Raw genomic sequence first — 22964 nt, 5'->3', positions numbered from 1 at the left:
CGTCATTGTTTCCAGTCATCATTTAGGTCTTCTGGGAGAGCATAAGAGGTCCATTCAATAACAACCGTGGAACCACAAACCCTATACAATTTTCCAGCAAGAAGAGGGTGAAAGATGAGGTTAAGAAGGAGGTAAGAAGACCAGTCTCAGAGAATTCTGAGCAGTGAGGGTAGAGTAACTGAGCCAAGAAGCAGCAGCCAGCGATGCCTTTCCTGCCTCTGACTGTCCCCAGTGGGATTCCAGAACACTTACGAGAAATCGCTTGTGACAGTTTTCAACCCACATAAGACAGGAAGAGTAACATTTGACCTTGCTGGTGGTTACCTGAGCAGGAGCGGTATTGACACTGGGATTCGGCCAGTGCTAACTGCTACTGCCTTGCCCCACTGCCAGCACATCCCCAAAGGGATTCCATTTTATTGCATTCCTGAATGTTCTCTCTATATCTTGGGTTTTTCCTTAACAGTTACTTTTTTTTCCCCTTTCTTAAGAGAGGGCAGCAATTCTATGTTTGTTGAAGTCTTTAGTAAAAGAGTTCCTGTATTCTGAAGGCACTATCTTGACCTTTTCAGAAAATCTGGACCATATAAGGCAAATGATGATATTCATCTCTAAAGAGAAAATGCTTGCCAGCATTAAAGGTCACACCTTATTAATCTATAGGATTAAACGCTTTACTCCTCAAGGCATGGAGCCACAGCCAGCTGTGATTTAGCAAAACAAAACCATTTCAGTTCTATTGAAGCAATGTTCTTAGGCAATTTACAGCTCATTAAAATGACTTTCTTAATTTTAATTTTTATTTTTAGATGGGGTCTGGCTCTGTCACCCAGGCTGGAGTGCCGTGGCACCACCTTGGCTCACTGCAACCTCTGCCACCTGGGCTCAAGCAGTTGTCATGCCTCAGCCTCCCGAGTAGCTGGGACTAGAGGCGTGCATGACTATGCCCTGCTAATTTTTGTATTTTTAATAGAGACAGAGTTTTGCCATACTGGCCAGGCTGGTCTTGAACTACTGACCTTAAGTGATCCACCTGCCTCAGCCTCCCAAAGTGCTGGGATTATAGGCAAGAGCCACCTTGCTGGTTATAGCACATTAAAATTATTGATAACAAATTGTTCAATCAAGTTTAGCCTAAAGCTGCGTCCTTAAATATGCTGAATTCTGCCTAAAAGTTTCTCTGCATATAGTGAACGTTATATAACCTGAAAGGAACTGTAAATAGACTGCCACCACTCTTGTGCCAATTACTGAGCTTGGGCCAGCCAAAGGGGCCAACTGTTCAAATCGTGTTGAAATAAGGCAAGCGCCGAGTGTAACCAATCCAGCTGTTTCTGTGCCTCGTTTCCATTTTCTGTACGTGACTTTCCTTTTTCTGTCCATAAATCTTCTTCCACTACATGCTGGTGCTAGAGTCTCTCTCAGAGTACTTTGGCTTGAGAGGCTGCAAAATTCACCAACTGTTCTTTGCTCAATTGAACTGAGTTGAATTTAATTTGGTTAAGGATTTTCTTTTAAGAAGTTTTTTTTTTTTTTTTTTTTTCCTGAGATGGAGTTTCGCTCTTGTTACCCAGGCTGGAGTGCAATGGCGCGATCTTGGCTCACCGCAACCTCCGCTTCCTGGGTTCAGGCAATTCTCCTGCCTCAGCCTCCTGAGTAGCTGGGATTACAGGCACGCACCACCATGCCCAACTAATTTTTTGTATTTTTAGTAGAGACGGGGTTTCACCATGTTGACCAGGATGGTCTCGATCTCTTGACCTCGTGATCCACCCGCCTCGGCCTCCCAAAGTCCTGGGATTACAGGCGTGAGCCACCACGCCCGGCCTCTTTTAACAAGTTTAAAGAAAGTACAGTGTCTTTTCCTCCTCAAGTCATCTGCACGCTAGGCATTATCCATATTATGATGAAGCACGATTCTAGAATTTATCTACACTAGCTTTGGGGCCCCAGGCAAATAGGTCCAAAGGTCTCTTCATTTCTCTTAACCTCAGATCAGGTTTTCAGTCCTGCTCTTTTGACATCACTCCATTCTGATCTCACAGTTTGTATCCTCTAAGAGGTATCTAAGGGAAAGTTATCTTTTGGTACCATCTAATAATTTTCCTAAACTGAATAAGTTGAGCTGTGTGTAGCAAGTTACAATGACGTCACCTCTTTTTAATTTTTTTGAAACGGAGTCTTGCTCTGTCGCCAGGCAGGAGTGCAGTGGTGCGATCTCAGTTCACTGCAGTCTCTGCCTCCCAGGTTCAAGTGATTCTCCTGCCTTAGCCTCCCGAGTAGCTGGGAATACAGATGCACACCATCACACCCAGATATTTTTTTTTTATTTTTAGTAGAGACAGGGTTTCACCATGATGGCCAGGATGGTCTCGATCTCTTGACCTCGAGAACCACTCACTTCAGCCTCCCAAAGTGCTGGGATTACAAGTGTGAGCTATCACACCTGGCTTTCAGTTCTGCCCTTTGCAAAGTATGGTAGGGATTGCACGGAACAAGCTTTGCTTTGTTCCTTACACGTAACTCCTATCACTCACCTTTCCTGGCAGAATTGGCCCATGAGCAGATGGAGATTATCCTATCTTGGAATAAGATGCTGAGAGTCTGTCTGCAGGCTCACTAGGTACTTAGAGAGTATATGAATGGTTACAGGGCTAGGTACCTGCTCTCTCTCTGTAGTCATGCATTTTTGTTAGGTTCTAATTGAAACATAGAAATGTTCATGTATCAAATATACAGTTTGAAGAATTTTCACAATCTGAACATACCCATGTTGTCCAGTACTCCCAAACATAGAAATGTTCATGTAACAAATACACAGTTTGAAGAATTTTCACAATCTGAACATACCCATGTAGTCCAGAACTCCCAGATCAATAAAGCCATCCACAAGGTGATCTGACAGCTAGGATTAATTTCACATGGGTTTCAGCTTTATGTAAATCGAATCATTTAGCATATGATCTCTTGTTTCAGCCTTCTTTGGCTACACATTATGTTTGTGAGATTCACCCGTGTTGTTGTGAATAGTTGCAGTTTATTCACTCATTATTATTGTATAGACTCCATTTTGTGAATGTCCCACAATTGATTATTGTACATTTGCTGGGCATTTGGATAATTTCCAACTTTGGCTGGCTCCTATGAATAGTGGATATTCTGGCCCTTGGTTTTTGAGGAACACATTTCTTTTGGATAGATAATACCTAGGCATGTAACTCCTGGATCATAGGGCATATATATATGTTCAGCTTTAGTTGATACTTTGTTTCCAAAGTGGTTGTACTAATTTACACTTCTACCAGCTGTGTATGAGAGTTCCAATTATTTCACATCATTGTCAACACTTGGTATTTTTCTTCTTTTAATTTCAGCCATTTTATAGGCATGTTGCCGTATTGCACTTCACTGTATTTCCTTGATTAATTTGTGTTTTAATTTACATTTGTATAATGTGTATATCTCTATTTAATTAAGTTGAGCACCTTTTCATACATTTGTTGGGATTTGTATATCTTCTGCTGTGAAGTATTTGTTCAAGTCTCTTATCCATTCTTGGCTTGTGTCTTTTGTTAACAGATTACTGTATAGGATTTCTTTTTATTCTTCTTCTTTTTTTTTTTTTTTTTGGTTTAGAGACAGGATCTCACTCTGTCCTCCAGGCTGGAGTGCAGTGGGGTGATTACGGCTCACTGCAGCCTTGAACTCCTGGGCTCAAGTGACCATCCTGCCTCAGCCTCTTGAGTTGCTGGAATCACAGGTGTGTGCCACAATATTTCAATAATTTTTTTAAATTTTTAATTTTTTTGTAAAGACAGGATCTTGCTTTATTACCCACACTGGTCTGAAACTCCTTGTCTCAAGTCATCTGCCTGCCTTGGCCTCCCAAGGTGCTAGAATTATAGGCATGACCCACTGTACCAGGCCTGTAGCATGTCTTTGTATTATAAATATCTTCTACTCTGTGGGTTGCCTTTTTTTACTTTCTTAATTGTGTCATATAATAAATCAAAACTCTTAATTTTAATACAACCCATTTGTTTTTTTCTTTTGTGGTTAGTACTTTTGTATCCTAATTACAAAAATCTTTGCTTACACCAAGGACATACATGTTCTCATATGTTTTTCTTTAAAACATGCATTATTTTTCCTTTTATATTTTGCTGTAATATATCTAGAATTAATTGTTGTTTATGATTTAAGAGAGGGGTCAGGATGCATTTAAAAAATATCTTTATCCAATCAACTTGGCATTATTTATTGAAAGACCATACTTTCTCATCCATAGTGATGTGTCATGTGGTCCTTGTCAGAATCAGAAACTGTGTATTTGTGGATTTCTTCCTGAATTCTCTATTTTATTTAATTGGTCAGTTTTTTCCTATCTTTGTGCAAATACCATAGTTTCAATTACTATAGTTTTCTAGTAGGTCTGGATGTATGTATGGTAGTGTAAATTCTACAACTTATTCTTCAAGATTGCCTTGGCTATTTTTTCCTCCTTGTATTTCCATATAAATTTTATAATCAGCATATCAATTTCTGTCCCCACCCACATGCTGGCATTGGGACTTTGCATGGTATTGCATTGAGTCCATTGGGTCAGTTTGAAAGGAAATGTCAATTCAATAGCATTTAGCCTTCCAATCCATGAACATGGTATATCTCTCTATTAATGTGGGCTTAAATACAGAGAAAAAAGTTGTCTTAGGCAGTCATTTGTAGTTTTCATTGCAGGGGATTTGCATATCTTACTTTAAATTTATACCTTGCTACTTGATATTTTTGATGATATTGCAAATAGTATCTTTTAGAATTTTATTTTCCTATTGTTTATTGCTGGGGTATATAAAACAATTAATTTTGTATACTGATCTTATATCTGATGACCTTTACTACAAATAGCAATAGATTCTCTGAAAATTCTTTTAGATTATTTTAGGTATACAGGCATATCATTTGTGAATAAAAATATTTCTTTTAATTCGTAAGACTAGTATTTCTTTTGCTTGCCTTCATGCTCTGGGTGGGACCGATGTTTTTGGTATTTGAAAAATGAAAAAGTTTTTAGTATTTTACCATTGAGCAAGATGTTTGCTATAGCAGCAGCTCCTTCTGTTATTTTTTTTTAAACCAGACTAAAAAAGTTTCCTAGTTTCCTAAACATTATTTTCTAAAAAATCATAAATCAATGTGAATTTTTTCAAAGGCAACCCTTGAGATGATCATATCATTTTTGTGGGATTCATTAATATTTTATAAGAATTTAAAAATTTATGCTCATGAGTAAGACTGGTCTGCAATTTTAATTTCTTGTAAGATCTTGTCAGGTTTTGGACAAAACCTGGTCTCAAGAAAAGAGGTGTTAAGCATTTCTTCTATTTCTGTTTCTGGAAGACTGGAAGAATTTGTGTAAGATTGTTTTTCTTTCTTAAATATTTGGAAACATGTAGTGAAGCCATCTGGATATGTAGTTTTCTTTGTGGAAAGGTTTTGAAGAACTTTTTTGTTTTTCATAAACATTGGGCTAGTTAAGATTTTCTATTTCTTTTTAGGTCTTTTTTTTCTTTTTGACAGAGTGCAGCTGAGATTACAGGCGTGTACCACCATACCCAGTTATTTTTTGAGGTTTTTTTTTTTTTTTTAGTAGAGAAGTGGTTTTGCACTGTTGGCCAGGTTGGTCTCAAATTCCTGGCCTCAAGTGATCTTCCTGTCTCAGTCTCCAAATTGCTGGGATTACAGGTATTAGCTACCATGCTCAGCCTCTTTTTAGGTTGTTTTTGGTAAGTTTTAATTTGGGGGAAACTTGTCCATTACATCCAAATTGTCAAATATGTTGCATAATGTTCTTCATAATATTTTTGTATATTTTTGATGGCTACAGTCATCTTCTCTTTTTTTTCCCAGTATTGGTAATTTTTGTTTCTTTTTTATCTTTTTGTTTAACAGTCTTGATGTGAGTTTGCATTCAAACTTTTGGATTTGCTGATTTTTAATTTTTTTAAAGTTTTTGGAGGCAAGAATCTTGCTCTGCCACCAGGGCTAGAGTACAATGGCACCATCTCGGTTCACTGTAATCTCTGCCTCCTGGGTTCAAGCCATTCTCCTGTCTCAGCCTCCCAAGTAACAGGGATTACAGGCACATGCCACCACATCTGGCTAATTTTTGTATTTTTGGTAGAGACAGGGGTTTTCCATGTTGGCCAGACTGGCCTCAAACTCCTAATCTCAGGTAATCCACTTGCCTCTGCCTCCAAAATACTGGGATTACAGGTGTGAGCCACTGTGCCCAGCCTGGACTTGTTGATTTTGTCTTGTATATTTGTTTTCTATTTTCTAGAATTTTCCTCTGAGCACTGGTTTAGTGCATCCCACAAGTTTTGACATTTCATATTTTTATTTTTGTTTTTGATTTTGGGTTATTTAGAAGTGTACTGTTTTATGTTCAGTCAGGGTGTTTCTAGTTATATTTTGCTATTAATGTTTAGCTTAATTCCATTGTGATTGGAGGATATACGATAAATAATTGCAGTTAAACACACTTGTTAGACTTTTCTATATGGCTCTGCATGCAGACAACTTAGGTAATTTTCCTTGTGAGTTCTATATATGATAGTTCATGAAATTTGTTAATTATTCTGTTCAAATCTTGTATAGCTTTACTCCTTGTTGTTTTTTGTTTAAGCTGATATGAGAGATGCTTTAAAGACTCTCACAGTGACTGGAGATTTGTCTACTTCTCTTTTCAGTTTTCTCTGCTCTGTATATTTTGAACCTGTGCTGTTAGGTGCCTACAGATTTAGGATTGTGATGTCTTTCTTTTTGATTGCTCCCTTTATCATGATGAAATGGCCTTCTTAACTCTTGTCATGTTTCTTGTTTTAAAGAAGAAAATCCAATCTTTTGGCTTCCCTGGGCCACACTGGAAGAATTGTCTTGGGCCACACATAAAATACACTAACAACAGTTAAAGAGCAAAAAAAAAACACCACACACCAAAAATTTCATAATGTTTAAAGAAAGTTTATGAATTTGTGTTGGGCCACATTCAGAGCTGTCCTGGGCTACATATAGGCCATGGGTTGGACAAGCTTTCTTTAAAACATGCTTTTATGTTGTTTTTAGGAGAGACGGTATTATCAAGGTGTATTTTTTCTTTTTTTCCATCCCTTCTTTATTCTTTTAATTAAAGTATATCTATCGTATGCAGCATCTAGTTTGCTGATTTTTAAAAATAGTCTGATAATCTTACTTGGAATATTTAATCTGTTTACATTTTGCATTTGACTTTGGTATAATTAGGTTTAGACTTACTGTATCACTCTGTTGTTCTATGTGGCCATCTTTTAAATGTTGTTTCCCCTTCCTTTCTTCTCTTCTTTTGAATTAGTCAAACATATTTCCTTCTATTAATTTATTAGTTTTACTTACTTTTTATATTCTTTTAATAATTACCTTATGGGTTACACAATACAGATACTTGACTTATTACAGTCTAATAGAAAGCATTGTTTTAACCACATCTCCAATGCTGCGGAAACTGTTGTAACTACATTTATAGCCTCTTATGTTTTTTGTTATCGCTGTCATGCATTTTAGTTCTATAAATATTTTTATATACATCTTAAGCTCTCTGCATGGGCCAAGCCTGACTCTTGCATAAAATTACAAAATGCCCCTAGAGTAAAAAATGAGTTTCTTTTTGAAACTATTTTTCCCTCTTTGGTATTTCAGTTTATCTAGGTTTCACTACTTCCGCAGCTCCCTGACTCCTATATAATTAAGAGTTTTTATATTATAATTTATCTAGATTTTTCTAGTTTTCCAGTGGGCATAGTACCTTACCATATCCTACATGGAAGTTCCTGAAGCCATATATTTTATCAACATGTTTTGGCATAAATTCCCGAGTTACTCTTTGTTAGGAGAAATCAATTTATTTTGGTTTAGCTTTCCTAGTGTTATATGCCAAAAATCTTTATTCTTTCATTCCACCAAATAAATTACATTTCTATAAAACTAATAAAACAAATGCTCACTTTGGATAAAGTTGAGACATCAATTAGCACTGTTTACTTTTTTCCTTTGTTTTGGGGGGACGGGAGTCTTACTCTATTGCCCAGGATGGAATGCAGTGGTGTGATCTTGGCTCACTGGAGCCTTGACCTCCCTGGGCTCAGGTGATCTTCCTACCTCAGCCTCCTGAGTAGCTGGGACTGCAGGCATGTGACACTACGCCTGACTAATTTTTGTATTCTTTTTGGGGATGGAGTTTTGCCATGTTGCCCAGGATGGCTTTGAATTCCTAGGCTCAGGCAATGTGCGAACCTCGGCCTCCCAAAGAGCTAGGATTACAGGTGTAAGCCACCACTCTTAGCCTACTAACTTTGATCTAACAGATAGTGTTGGTTTTTCCTGGTCAAACATAATACCTAGAGTAAGTTTGGGTGAGGAAAAAGGAGCTTTGAAATAAAAGTTGCTCTGATTTATAAGGTCTTTTTAATTTATGTTCTTTTTGCTGTAAGTCTTTTGGGTCTTGTTCAAGATGATTATTTCTAACAATGGTTTTGTATATTAATGCCAACCTGCTTTCTATTTACCATTATATCTTCAGGGACATTTAAGCTCTCTGGAAACATCTGTGGCACCAGATTTTATATTTCCTTGTCTGATATTAATGTTAACAGAGTCAGACAACAAGTAGGTTTTAAGCTGTATTTTTCTTGGGTCATGGGGGGATCATCCCTGGATCTACTTTTTCCTTTCTGGAACCCCTACTGGGGTGGGATTAATATGTAGTGAACATTAAATATGGCTTCTGATGGAGAATCTAGAGGGCACGGCACTTCACTCATTTCTCATAAGGTTATAAGTAGGAATTTTCTTCTTCATTTTATATAAGTAGAAAATGAGACTCACAGTCTATAAGTCGCTTTTAGTTACACAGCCAGACAATTCCTACAGGTGTACGCTGAATGTTGAGAAAACATAGATGAGATTCAATGAGTCTCATAGATGAGAAATAGCTGTAAGGTATCATTAGGTCCTGACTACATTGTAAATTATTTATTCAAAATCAGACAGCTAGTAAGTGTCAAGACAGAAGTTTATACCAGATTGCTGCTTCCACACAGAAATTTTAAAGAATGTTAAAAATGCAAGAAACTGAAGGTAGAAAAATGCTATCTAATGATACGGCTTTTAGAAAGTCAACTAAATTCGATGTCTGTTTCCTAATCTGCCAATTTTGGTTTCGTTCTTCTTAATATTTGTGGGCAAGGTACATACACACACAGTGCCACTTAACTGATTACTGCATACCTATAAAGAAGGCTCTTGTTTCTGGTAAAAATTAAAGTTTCTTTGGATTTATAATTGCACAAAAGATTTCACAAAGAAATGCCAACCATACGACATATTTCAAACTTCCTTCATGATACTCTTTGCTGAGAAATTTCTCTAGAAGTACAGATGCTTCTCCCTAGTACAGAACCCTGCCACTGTTACTTTAGCTGATCAATACTTGATACTTTTCATTTTACACAGTATTTTAAACATTCTTGGCTTACTTTCATCCCTGATTATGTACTTAATACTCTGTCTAGCCCTCTTCCTTCTGGAAAGCTTTTCTGTTCTGATAAGTCCCATCTCTTTTGCATGGGCAACTCCCTAAGCAAAATCTCTCCTCATTCCATTTCTATCTTGCCAGCTTCTTCTGGGACATAATCTCAACACCCATCCTCCAAAAAGAGGAAGGACCAGTCTTCTGAAACTCACCCCCTATTTATGTTGATGAAATAATCATTCCTGATTTCTGGACCAGAAACCTGAATACTGCACTTCTTTAGCTCATGTTCAGTATATGCTCTTGACAAAGATTTGTTTCTTCCTTTTGGATGTTATCTAGGTTCATCCTCTCTGGTCCATCTCTGTTATGCTTGTACAGACTCTGACTTCATTAACTAAGACACCTGCTACAGATTCCAACACATTTCCCCACTGCAGGCTGACTTCTGAATGAACCTCACTACCTTGGCTTCACTGCCTATGTCCTCACTTGAACCTCACTACCTATGTCCTCTCTCTTCTCTTACCTGTATTTCTGTCACATCTGTCTAATGCCTCCCTCCTCACAACTTATCATCACCACATCCGTTTTCTATGCTGCAAACGATGTATCTTTCGTTTTTGTGGGGAAGAGGTATATGTATATTTTTATTTTTATTTATTTTCATTTTTTTTTGAGGTGGAGTCTCCCTCTGTTGCCAGGGTGGAGTACAGGGATGCGATCTCGGCTCACTGCAACCTCCCCTTCCTGGGTTCAAGCAATTCCCCTGCCTCAGCCTCCTGAGTAGCTGGGACTACAGGTACATGCCACCATGCCTGGCTAATTTTTTTCTTTTTTTTTTAGTAGAGACGGGGTTTCACCATGTTGGCCAGATGGTCTTGATCTCCTGACCTTGTGATCTGCTCGCCTCAGCTTCCAAAGTACTGAGATTTCAGGTGTCAGCCACCATGCCTGGCTGAGAGGTTTTTTTTGTTTTTTTTGTTTTGGAGAGATGGGGCTTTTCCATGTTGGCCAGGCCTGTCTTGAACTCCTGGCCTCAAGTGATCTGCCCAACTCAGCCTCCCAAAATGCTGAGACTACAGGCCTGAGCCACTGTGCCTGGCTGGGATGTATCTTTATAAAGCACAATGTTTATTCTGGGGGCAAGAGAGCGACACTGTCAAGGCCAAAGTCCTTGGCATACACGTAGAGCATTTCATGATTGATTTCATGATTTATCACACAGGTACGTGAATGCCTGCTGCAACTCAGGCACCACAGTAGGTGCTGGGAATTCAGCACACGATCCATTTCCAACCTTAGGACAGTCTGATACCCACACACTTCTCTGCCCTTGTCTTTGCACACATAGAACCTGCTACGCTAGCTTCCACTAATGCAGACCAACTTTCCAACTTCTCACATACTCGTTCTACTAAAATGCCTTACCTTTTAAAAAAAAAAAATAGCTAAGTTGTATGGAGCACTTGCTACATGCAAGCTACTATTCCAGATGCTTTAACGACTCCTTTAAATCTCGCATTACTTTGCTAGCGTTGCCATAACAAAGTACCACAAATGAGTGGCTTATACAACAGAAATCGATTGTCTTACAGTTCTGGAGGCCTGAAGTCCAAGACTGAGGCATCTGCAGGTTTGGTTCCTGCTGAGGGATATGAAGAAGGCTCTGCTCCCAGCCTCTCCCCAAGCTGCTGGAGGTTTGCTGGGAATCCTTGGAGTTCCTTGACTTGCAGAAGCATCACCCTGGTCTCCATCTTCGTTTTACGTGGTGTTCTCCCTGTGTGCGTACCTGTCTTCAAATTCCCCCTTTGATGAAGACATCAATCATACTGGATCAGAGCCCACCTTACTCTGGCATGACCTCATCTTAACTAATCACATCTGCAACAACCTGGCTTCCAAATAAGGTGCATGCTGTGGAACCAGGGATTAGGACCCCAATACATCACCACTGAGTGGACACAGTTCAGTCATAACAATTGTTAAGGTAAATTAAAATGGAAGTTAGACCTGAAGAACCCCTGGGCAGAAAAAGCCAGTTAGGTTTCATAAGTCACCTTAAACTTCCTTGATTGCAATCACAAGCAAAACTGAACATGAGCTATTTCTTATAAATATCTGTATTAAAGAAAAATGAAGCTTTAAGGCTAACCAGTCAGAAACTGCCAGCCAACTCTTAACACCAGGGACTAGCATGCCCTACCATTAATCAACATAACTTTCATCACGCAGGTTAGATGTCCCCTCTCTTGGGCAGCTCTCCATGACTACCCCCGAGGCTGGACAGTGGCTTTTCTGGGCTAAGCTCCATCAGAACTGTTAGGACACTCTACTGTGATCTTCTGTGTGCTTGACTAACCTTCCAAATAACTCATGAGCCCTCTGAACACAAGGGCCATGTATTTGTGGCACTTTGTTAAGGCAACTCCAGCAAGATTTAGAGGAGTCATTATCTGTAAAGCATTTGGAACAGTATCTTGCATGTAGCAAGTTTCATCCATGAGTCTCCAGGACCAAGCACAGGATCTTGTCCAGCTCTGTTACTGAACACTGTCTACCTGATAGTTCCTCATGTCAGTTTCCTCCTCAAGAAGTTGCAGGGTCCTCTGGCTGCCGGTTGTATCAAATGAATCATCTGGCTTTGAAGACGTGACTTTTCCACATACACCCAAATAGATTCCTCCATAAGCAGTTGTAGCAGACACAACAGCTTTTTTTTTCCTTTTTTTACCTCCCATGCTGTACCCCCTTCTAGTTTTGATTCCTCTGCCTTGGATTTCCAGGTAACGCCGCTCATCCAAATCCCACTTGTCTTTCAAGGGTAAGCTCCAGGCTTGCCTTTATTGCGAAGCTCTCTCTGCCTATTGTATGCTACATGGATTGCTCAGTTCTTAGACGTGTGGTCTCCTAATGCTTTGTGTGAGTAGCTGGCAATATGAGGACCAGGTCTGAGAATTCTTAGTTCACCCTCATCGCGTTTAACAATGGGCACTTGTAAAAAGGCCTTTAGATATTCATCTTGATATGGAAGGACTCCAAACTGAGTCTTTAGCCTAAATGGCTGGCTTTTAGGAATAACAGGGAGAACAAAACTTCTTGTGTGATTGACACAATACGCATTTCAGCTTAGCATGTCCCCAAACCAATTGGAATCTCCCATCTCAGTTAATGGCACATCCTGTTGGCTCTGCATTCAAAGTATATAGGACCTCTCTTTTCTCATCCCCTCCTAGTCCCTGGGCCAGGCCACCATCTTGCCTAGATTACCATGTAGTCTCCTATGAGGCTGCCCTCCTTCTGCCCTTGTGCCCTGCAGTCCAATCTCAAAAGAGCAGCGAACAGTCACGGCACTTTGAACTCTGCCTCCTTTCTGCATGGCAGCTCCACAAGGACAGCTTTTGTTTTTTTTTACCGCTGTGTCCCCAGCATTTAAGCAGGGGCTGGCTTATGGATGTTGCATTATCATTTTTTTTAACAAACAGCGATCGTTTTGTGGTTGTGCAGCCACTAGCTGAGTGTACCTCATGTCTTTCCTTGGTAGCATATCGTAATAGGATAAAAGCCATGGGAACAATTCAATAGTCAGGGTCAGTGATGTCCTCTGGGACTTTCTTTCAACTTGTATTAAGTCCAAAAACTCTTTGCAAATGAGAGCATGACACCAAGACAAAGCAGATCTGCATGGCTTTTAACCTCGATGGGAGGTTAAAAGATGGGACATGATGAGTTCACTGCTCTGACCTCTCACCAGACATTATTCACTTTCCAAAAAGATCCAAGGATTCTGGGACTTGGAGATATTACTGAACTCAATATGTGTACATTTAAACATTTATTTCGTTGCTCCTACACACTTATATTCTTCCCAAGAACGCCCCTGCGTATATCAGAAGAAATTAAAAAATGTAAAAGTCTATTTGCCCCAGAAAAGTATACCCTTGATGATCTTTTTTCCAGTACTCACCACTGTCAATTGCCAGGAAGAGAGCAGTGTACACGCTGTTGTGGACAAATGGGGACTCACGGTCCAGCACAGCTGTGGTGTCAACAGTTCCATTGATGGGGTTAATATTCAGCCAACCTGCTGGGTCCTTGTAAACAGAATACCTGAAAAAAAATCCCAACAATGTCAGACTGCATTCGAATTCAATTCAAGAAACATTTACAGAGTGCAGGGCATGAGCTCCTAAGCTAGGGGCTGGATCATATGTAACAAAAATCCTAACACATCGCTTCTGTTACAGTTGCTCATTCCCAAAGTAATGAGGCCACTGACTCTGGGTCTGCTTTGTGCTAAGCACTCTGCACATGCATCTCCTTTATTCCTCTTGACACTCCTAGGAGGAAGATCCATGAAGTTGATTTTGTGCTGTCTGCCCAGCTCTCACACAGGCTAAGCAGAGTTCACAGCCCCAATCCTGAGTCCACACCCAATCTTGTTGCTGTCACACCTGGGATGCATCTTATCTGTGGACTAGGTAGGAGAAAGTGCTGTTGTGAAGGTATAAACGGGGCACACCAAGACTGGGAGGAAGAACTCACTGCCTCTGATCCAGGGCAATGCTGGGGCCCTCACAGGAATGCAGCATCCCAAACCAAGACAGGACGAATAGATAGGATGTCATCAGAGAGTGAGAGGACAGACAAAGCAGGAAGAGAGAATACAAGTTAACACATTGTTATCAGTCCATCTTCAGGCTGCTGATAAAGATATACATGAGACTGGGTGATTTACAAAAGAAGAGTTTTAACGGACTCACATTTCCACATGGCTGGCGAGTCCTCTCAATCATGGCAGAAGGCGAAAGGCACATCTCATGTGGTAGCAGATGATAGAGAGTGAAACCAAGCAAAAGGGGTTTCCCCTTATAAAACCATTACACCCCGTGAAACTTAGTCAGTATCACAAGAACAGCATCGGGAAGACCTGCCCCCATGATTCAGTTACCTTTCACTGGGTCCCTCCCACAACACGTGGGAATTCAAGATGAGATTTGGGTGGGGACACAGCCAAACCATATCACACAAGGAACACAGACGTTCATTAGGATGTAAGTTACACGAAGGCAAGAAATTTGTTCACTGCTATGACACCAGTTCCTTGAACCCTGCTTAGCACATATGCAACATTCCAAAGATATTTGCTGAATAAATGAATATTTAGGGACTAGAAAGTAGAGGGTTGTGTTTGAAACAGTTTCTTTAAGGGAACTAAAACTTAATGAGTTTTGAGAAACAGATTAGATAAGATTATAGAGAACCTGAACTACTGTGGTAAGGGGTTTGGACTTTGAAATAATGGGAAACCATCTAAGGTTTTAAAATGTTACTTGTTTTGACCTTGCTCTTTTGAGGTTTAAAAAAATATAGAGATGCACAGAGTAAGAAATAATAGTCTTGTCTATCTGGGAGACTCAAACTGGGCGTGACTTAGCTTTGTTTGAATTGGGTGGCTTGGATAATGTGCTGCTTGCAGACCTAAGCCAGAAAGATGCTGTTGGCACTTTTCTGCCATTTCCTACCGATCTTTGAAGTATATCCCAATGAAGAGACATGGGAACTCATAGCTCCATGGTTTAGTAAAGATGCATGAAGTTGATTTTCTCTGCCGTGTATGGTCCGGTTTGGGTCTAAGGATGTTTAAAAGCTGATTTAACCAACAGGACTAAAAATCTCCAAATGAAGAGTTTGGAGCAAATTACCCCCGGGTCTTCACAGGGAAAAAGATACCTACCTCCTAATCTGGGAATGTGGGAATGTTACCTTGCAGAGCAAAGACTTTGCAGAGCTAAGGATTTTGAGATGAGATTATTTTGGGTCATCTGGTGGGTATTTGGGGGTGCTAAATGCAAATCACAAGTGTCCTTATAAGGGTGAGGCAGAGGAAGATTTGAGACACAGAAAAGAAGACCACATGACCAAGGAGGTGGAGATTGGAGTGATGTGGCCACAAGCCAAGGAATGCTGCAGCCATCAGAAGTGGGGAGTAGCAGGAAGGATCTTCTCCTAGACCTCTAGATGGAGCATAGCCCTGCCAACATCTTGATTTTGACTCAGTGAGACAGATTTTGGACTTTTGGTGAACTATGGGAGAATAAATTTCTAGCCATCATGTTTGCAATTATTTGTTACCATGGCATTACTAATTTATTACAGCAGATACAATATCCCCACTTACACATGAGGACTCAGGCACAAACCAATAGATACTCAAGCTGTTGAGTCAGGATGTGGGCCCAGGTCTGACCTCAGAGCCGCGGCCCTGAATCCACACTCAAAACCGCTCTCCAGCTAAGTCAGTTACTCAGAGTGGGTGGCCAGCAGATATGTGTCATCTAAAGGATCTTACTTTGAAGAAGACACTGAATTCTGCGAAAAGGTGGCATCGAAGGCTAGAGTTAGGTTGACTAGAAGTGTGGTGGGTGGGATTATTCACATGCAGGTGGAAGTGACTGCCTCCTGTGTGACCAAGGAGAAGAACTGCCCTTGTCCATGACTTAAAGGTAATCTTGGGGGCTGCAATGAGATTGTTACCTGGGGGAGGCTGTGGTTACTGAAAGAAGAGATGGTCAACTTCGGTTGTCAAGAAGGGCAGTCAGGAAATAAGAAATTGCTGGCTGTCAAAGGGCATGGGCATCTATGCAGTCACTACAAGCCTCATGGCGCCCCAGGACAGGCAGCAATTCACCTACCACCCTTGCCTAGACACCATCCAGAGCCCCTTCTAGGGCTCCCAGCCTCTCCCGGAGTCTCAGCACCAACCATCTGCAGGTCTTTGGGCTTCCAGGAGGCATCCACAGATGCTCTGATCAGCACCATTGTAATTCTTTTTTTTTTTTTTGAGGCAGTGTCTCTCTCTGTCATCCAGGTTGGAGTGCAGTGGCATGATCTCGGCTCACTGCAACCTCTGCCTCCCGCGTTTAAGTGATTTTCCTGCCTCAGCCTCCTGAATAGCTGGGATTACAGGTGCCTGCCACCACGCCTGACTAATTTTTGTATTTTTAGTAGACAGGCAGTTTTGCCATGTTGGCCAGGCTGGTCTCAAACTTTTGGCCTCAAGAAGTCCTCCCGCCTTGGCCCTCAAAGTGCTAGGATTACAGGTATGAGCCAACGTACCCAGATGTGTCATTGTAATTTTAACTCACACAGAGGTACTGTGGTTTGCTATCGGTACTTTTTGTGTTGGGGTTATGTGAACTGACTTGAGAATCAAATCAAGTTTTTCTCCTGCAAAGTGGATGTACCAGACCCCCCAACTGCAGAAGGACGCCAGGAGAGGTTCCTGCCAATGCTTCCTGGAAGGCATCTGGCCTGGTCTCTTCTAAAGCAACCTCGGGGAGTGGCTTTCGTTTAATATTGACAGTAACAGCAGCAGCAGCAGGAGCAGCAGCATTAAGCCTGACATGGCACCGGGCACCACTCCAGAAGCTTCCAGCATCTGTGCCTTCAGCCCTCACACCAACTCTGGGAGGTCGACAACATTCCACCCCTTTCACAGATGAGGGATGGAGAGGCCTAGAGATATATGAACTTTGCCAAGGTCGTTGGCTAGTACGGGGCATGGTTGGGATTTGCAGGCTGGCTCTCCGGTGGCAAGACCTGCTCTCAACCTCTGTGTGGGCCCCGCCCAGGTGTCCACATTGCCAGCATGACATGGGCATTAGGGTCATGGACTCTGGAGAGGAAAGGTCCTGAGTTCTAACAGTGAGCTTGGCAAGCTACTTCTCTGTTTCTGCTTCCTCCTCTGTGACTTGGGGACAGTCCCAGTGATGCTGTGGGGTAGCTGTGGGGGCAAACGGAGGCTGACACAAAGGGCTTGGTCCTGTGCAGGGCGCCCACGGTGGTGCCACTGCAGAGTCAGGCTGTGGGTATGTTAGTGGTTCGTCAGGGTCATGGCCTCGTGTGTCCTCCCCGGTGTGACTCACACTCCGGAATGTTTCAGAAACATCCGACTCAGCGGAGCCTCAGGGAACAATGTTTTGAAGTCGCAACTATGACAGGGGACAGATGGAGAGGACGGGTGAGGCGAACGCAGGGCTTCCGCACGCCCTTGCCGCTTGAAAACAGAAGCGATGTATTACTCATGAGAATGAACTGCTTTAAAAACACCAGCCTTTCATTTAAAGAGTAACTGCTGCTTCCACCTGGCAAACTGCTACTGTGTTTCAAGACCCCACTCACATGTCTCCTCTCAGTTTAGCCAGTATGACTTTCTCAGTAGAATCAATCACCCTCACTGTGTCTGTGCAAGGCACGTGCACTGGTAAAAATGCCTCTGGGAGCCTAACACGGCATCCTATGGGTCTGCCATCTCCACCAAACTCTAAGCTCCTTGGTGTCACGATGGGTAAAAGTTGGTCAATACATGCACAGAATGCTTCTGTGGGCCCAGCTTGGTGCTAAACCTTTATGAGCATCTCCACATTTAGTTTTGTGATTCACCACAACCTGATGAAGTGGGTATCGTCCTTGTTTTAAAGTGGAGATAACCAAGAATCAGAGAGGCTTAGCAACTTGCAAAAGCAGCCCAGCTAAGAAGACACAGGGCTGGAATGTAGCACCAGCATGCTGGACTCCAGGGGCAGGGCTTCTCAGTACACAGCGTTTTTCATGCCTAAGGCCAGGGTTGTCTACTCTGCACCCCCAGGGCCGAGGAGAGTACTTGGAAACAGGGTTTCTTACATCCTTTCTTTTTCAGTCGGAAAAATCATGGGGATGGAAAAAACAAGAAAAGGCAACTCATCTTATCAGGTAACAAGTTTACTGTTGACCCAGGAGTGATTTGTAGTGATTCAACAAATTTGAAATAATGAAAGTTTTAGATGAGCTGCATTCTATTCCCTGATTACTCAACTCAATTTAGAAGATAAATAAACACTGATTTAAATAAATCTAGCTTTTATGTTTGGCGTACAAGCAAGGCTCTTTGCTTCTCCCTCTGTCATTCTTTTTTTTTTTTTTTTTTTTTTTGTCTTATGATGCCATCATTTTGCAGTACAATTAACATGTTTGCTTGTTTCTTGTAGAAGAGGTAGGTGTAATCACTAAAACACTTAGAGACATGAATTTGGAGGCAATCCTCTGAAACAATACTCAGCCCAGTTAGGCCTGCCTGTGCCACATTTCCAGGGAAAGCCAAGGCCTGGATGATTTTACAGGATAGTGTTTGAGTCTTTTTCTTCCTTAAAAAAAAATCAAGTATCTAGAGCTGCGCTATTTAACTAAGTTTTCACAGGACCCTTTCTGTTCCCCTGTTTATTTTTTGAGATAGAGTCTCGCTCTGTTGCCCAGACTGGAGTGCAGTGGCAGTGATCTCGGCCCACTGCAACCTCTGCCTCCGGGGTTCAAGAGATTCTCTTGCCCCAGCCTTCCAAGTATCTGGAATTATAGGTGCCTGCCACCATGCCCAGCTAAGTTTTATATTTTTAGTAGAGACAGGGTTTTACCATGTTGAGGCTGGTCTTGAACTCCTGACCTCAAGCGATCCACACACTTTGGCCTCCCAAAGTGCTGGGATTATAGGCATAAGCCACTGTGCCAGGCCAGTTTGCTTATTTTATTTGGGGCCTCCTCTCACGGTAGACCGCAAGGAGGTGTGGCCACCCCACAGATGCCCTGGAAGCCCGGCTTGCTGCACCTACTCAGAACCACACCCGCAGACAGAGCAGCACAGAGGGACACTCATCTGCTGAGCACCCATGTGATGCAAACTAAGAGCGGGGTGGAGACACTGAATGGTGGAGCCATCCTGCCCAATGTGGAGGGAAAACACCTCGAGGCCACGGAGCAGCCTGCTCTCCAGCTTCCCAGCTTCTGTGCGCTTCTGTCCAATCAGGCTTTTTGACCAATTGGCCAGGCACGCTATGTAAATTTCTGACATTTTCAAAGCTGTCTTTTTAATAAACCTTTCAGTGTAAAAACACCAGCGTGCAAGATGCTTCTAGGCCTGAAAAATGCATATGCCATATTAAATTGGAATTTCCGGGCAATTTATCTGTAATGTGAACCTCGCTTGTTACAGGAAAAAAAATCAAATTAAAAACCGAGCTCATTTCAATCTGTAATGTAGCTTCACAGCAGCTGCCCCGAGTGCTGCCCTGAGTGCTGCCCTGAGTGCTTGCCAAGCCTCAGTCTCTTCTCGGTGTCGGTGCTGGGAGACACAGGGCAAACTGATTAACGGAATCCGAATTGCTGGCAGTGCAGTGGGGGTGATCAGGGCCTGTGCCACCCTGGGGGCGGAGGTGCCCATTGGAGCAGGGAAGAGAGCTTCCAGGTAAGTGGCCAGGACCAGCTGTTGACATGGAAAGACCTCCAGAGCTGAGGGCTGCCAGCCTCCGCCCTCGGGGGCTCAGGTATTGGTGGGAAGGAAGGAGAGATCAAAGGTTTGACAAGTTCCTTCTGCAGGCTTCTTGGGGTTACTCGTTTTCTGTGAGGTAGGGCAGCAGTCCCCAACCTCTTTGGCACCAGGGACTGGTTTCATGGAAGACAATTTTTCTACGAACAGGTGGGGCATGCCTTTGAGATTAAACTGTTCCACCTCAGTTCAGGCACTAGATTCTTGTAAGGAGCATGTAGCCTAGATCCCTTGCATGTGCAGTTCACAATAGAGTTTGTGCTCCTGTAAGAATCTGATGCTGCTGCTGATCTGACAGGAGGCAGAACTCAGGTGGTACCATCTGTGGTCCAGGGGTTGGGGACCCCTGATGTAGGGGGCCTGTGTTTGTGCAGCATACGTGCCAATATTACATGAGTTACCATAGCTTTCTTTTCAATTTAGACTTAAAATTGTCACAAAGTGGGTTAGGCATGGTGGCTTATGCCTGTAATCCCAGCACTTTGGGAGGCTAAGGCAGGCGGATCACGAGGTCTGGAGTTTGAGACCAGCTTGGCCAACATGGGGAAACCCTGTCTCTACTAAAGATATAAAAAATTAGCTGGGTGTGGTGGTGAGCACCTGTAATCCCAGCTACGCGGGAGGCTGAGGTAGGAGAATGGGTTGAATCTGGGAGGCGGACGTTGCAGTAAGCTGAGATTGTGCCATTGCATTCCAGTCTCGGCAACAGGGCGAGACTGTCTCACACACACAAAAAAAGTCACAAAGTAATATTGGGCAAGTACTACACAATAGCCAAACGGATCAATGCAACATAACAGAGCACTAGAAATGGCACAGATTATACACATAGAAAATTCATATATAGAGATTATAGCTTTAGTAATAGATGGAGCTCTCTCTCTCTCTCTCTAAATATATATGTGTGTATATATACACATACATATGTGTGTGTATACACACACACACACACACACACACACACACACACGGATACGAAAGACTATGAGAAACTTAGAAAATAAAAACTAGGAAAAGAGAAATACAGGTAGTTTTATATTCCTACTGAAGGATGCAAACAACCCCGTAAACCTATAAGAAAGAAAGAAAACAGTAGGGAGATGCTTCACCCCTACTTAATTATAGTCCACTGGATGCCATGTTTATTATTAAAAGCAGAACCAGAAATCCACAGAATTTCCAACTGAAGGAAATCCACTGTCTTAAAATAGTTCATGAAGCTATGGACTTGAGTGTAAAGGGAATATTTCAAATCTTCTGACAAAATGTACGGATAAAGTTGAAGGACCAGTGAATTCCAGAAGCCTAGATCAGTCAGCCAGCCACAGCCCATCAGAGTCCAAGGCAGTGTTCTCTTCCTCTCCCAGGAAACCGGAGCCAGAGAAAGCAGTCTCAGTAAACAGAAAGGACTTCCATGGTCTCGAGGGCTCTAGACGATCCATCTGGACCTGCCTGACTTTCTACCCGCATTTTCCACCTCTTTCCTCAGTCTCCCTAAGTTACAGACTCACTGGCCTTCCTTTTATTCCTTGAAATTAGCAAATTTCCCAGGGATGTGGATGCCACAACCAGCAGATGTGGACAAGAAGAGTTGCCCAGTGAGGGGCCTAGGGAGGGTGGGATACTTCTTGCCTTGCCTCTCATGGAGCTATGACCTTCTGTGACTCCATAACAGCTGGAGCAAGAGAGAATGGATGGTCCAATGGCTCTTTTGAGAGACCTGCCTCTGTGGGAGGGATGGATGGGCACTTTAGGATGAAAGTGCCTTTAGAATTCTCGGTCACCCAGCACATGGATCAACCAATGCATGTTAAAGAAAGTTTGTACTCTCATTCATTCATTCACTCATGCATGCATTCAACAACTGAGTGCCTACCTACTCAGTGTGTCCTGGCCACTCTTCTAGGTTCTAGGTATGAAGGGTGGAGTAAGATAAATGAGGTCGCTGCCCCTAGGAACTCACATTCTAAGTTGTGGAGCTGGCCAGGGAAGGAGGCAGACTTTGGACGGGCCATCCAGAATGGCTTCTCTGGGGATCACAGAGGCCTCAGTGTCGGAGCTGAGATCCTACAAAGTATAAAACACACATGAGGGCCAGGCGCGGTGGCTCACACCTATAATCCCGGCACTTTGGGAGGCCGAGGCTGGCAGATCACCTGAGGTTGGGAGTTCAAGACCAGCCTGACCAACATGGAAAAACCCCATCTCTACCAAAAATACAAATTATGTAGGAGTGGTGGCACATGCCTGTAATCCCAGCTACTTGCGAGGCTGAGGCAGGAGAATTGCTTGAACTCCAGAACAGGGAAGGAGCTCTTGACACCTCCAGCCCCTTCCCTGGATCCCCCTCCCAGGCATCCTAGAGCCCCTGGTGAAATCCTGTGGACATCTGCATGAGGCTTTGGCACAGGACAATTCTGATCAGTACACAGCAGCTGGCATCTTCTGATGGCACATGGACCAAAACTTCGCCTTTTACAGACACTGCGACCCCTAGTATGACATCATACCCAAGAGAATCATCACCTTCCACACATGCAGTGGACCAAGGTAGCTGTGGTGTGGATCCACTTTCTCTGGATCATTGTAGGAGGTAGGCGGTAAGACCACTAGGAATTGTCTTGTGTAGACCACTGCAGTGCACCTGATTCTTTGTTTCTCTTCTGCTTCCTACACTCCATTCTCCAAAGAGCAGTCAGCGTTACATCACAGTGTGGGAATCCCCTGCTGAAAATCCTCCAGTGACTTCCCGAAGGGTATAGAATAAGATCCAAACTCTTAACCATGGTCTCTAACGTCCTAGAGGACCCACCTGCACCTGCCTGACCTTCTACCCTCATTTGCTACCTCCTTTCTCAGCCTCCCCAAGTTACAGACTCACTGGCCTTCCTTTCATTCCTTGAAATTGGCAAATTATTTCTGGTCTCAAAAAATTCTACTTATCTTTAGAAATCACTAAATTCCTGTTTCTCCTAAAACCCTTTCTACTTTGCTCATGGGATAAGTCTTAGATTTTCTCATGTGCATCTTTTTTTTTTTTTT

The 22964-nt window shown here is 42.5% G+C and overlaps 1 protein-coding gene across 3 annotated transcripts in view; it reads right to left on the bottom strand.

The window, feature by feature from the left end:
* CDH13 (cadherin 13) overlaps positions 1-22964 on the bottom strand; it is a 1241014-nt gene that overhangs the window by 34489 nt on the left and 1183561 nt on the right. For all 3 annotated transcript variants that reach the window (XM_032283885.1, XM_032283883.1, XM_032283884.1), the window contains exon 11: positions 13533-13675. In XM_032283885.1, the coding sequence (XP_032139776.1) occupies positions 13533-13675 (143 nt within the window). The remainder of the gene's footprint in view (positions 1-13532; positions 13676-22964) is intronic.

The sequence above is a fragment of the Sapajus apella genome, unplaced genomic scaffold (assembly GCF_009761245.1).
Source record: "Sapajus apella isolate SASKATOON/1434 unplaced genomic scaffold, GSC_monkey_1.0 scaffold15, whole genome shotgun sequence".
Taxonomy (NCBI): Eukaryota; Metazoa; Chordata; class Mammalia; order Primates; family Cebidae; genus Sapajus; species Sapajus apella.
This window is presented reverse-complemented; position numbering and strand designations above follow the sequence as displayed.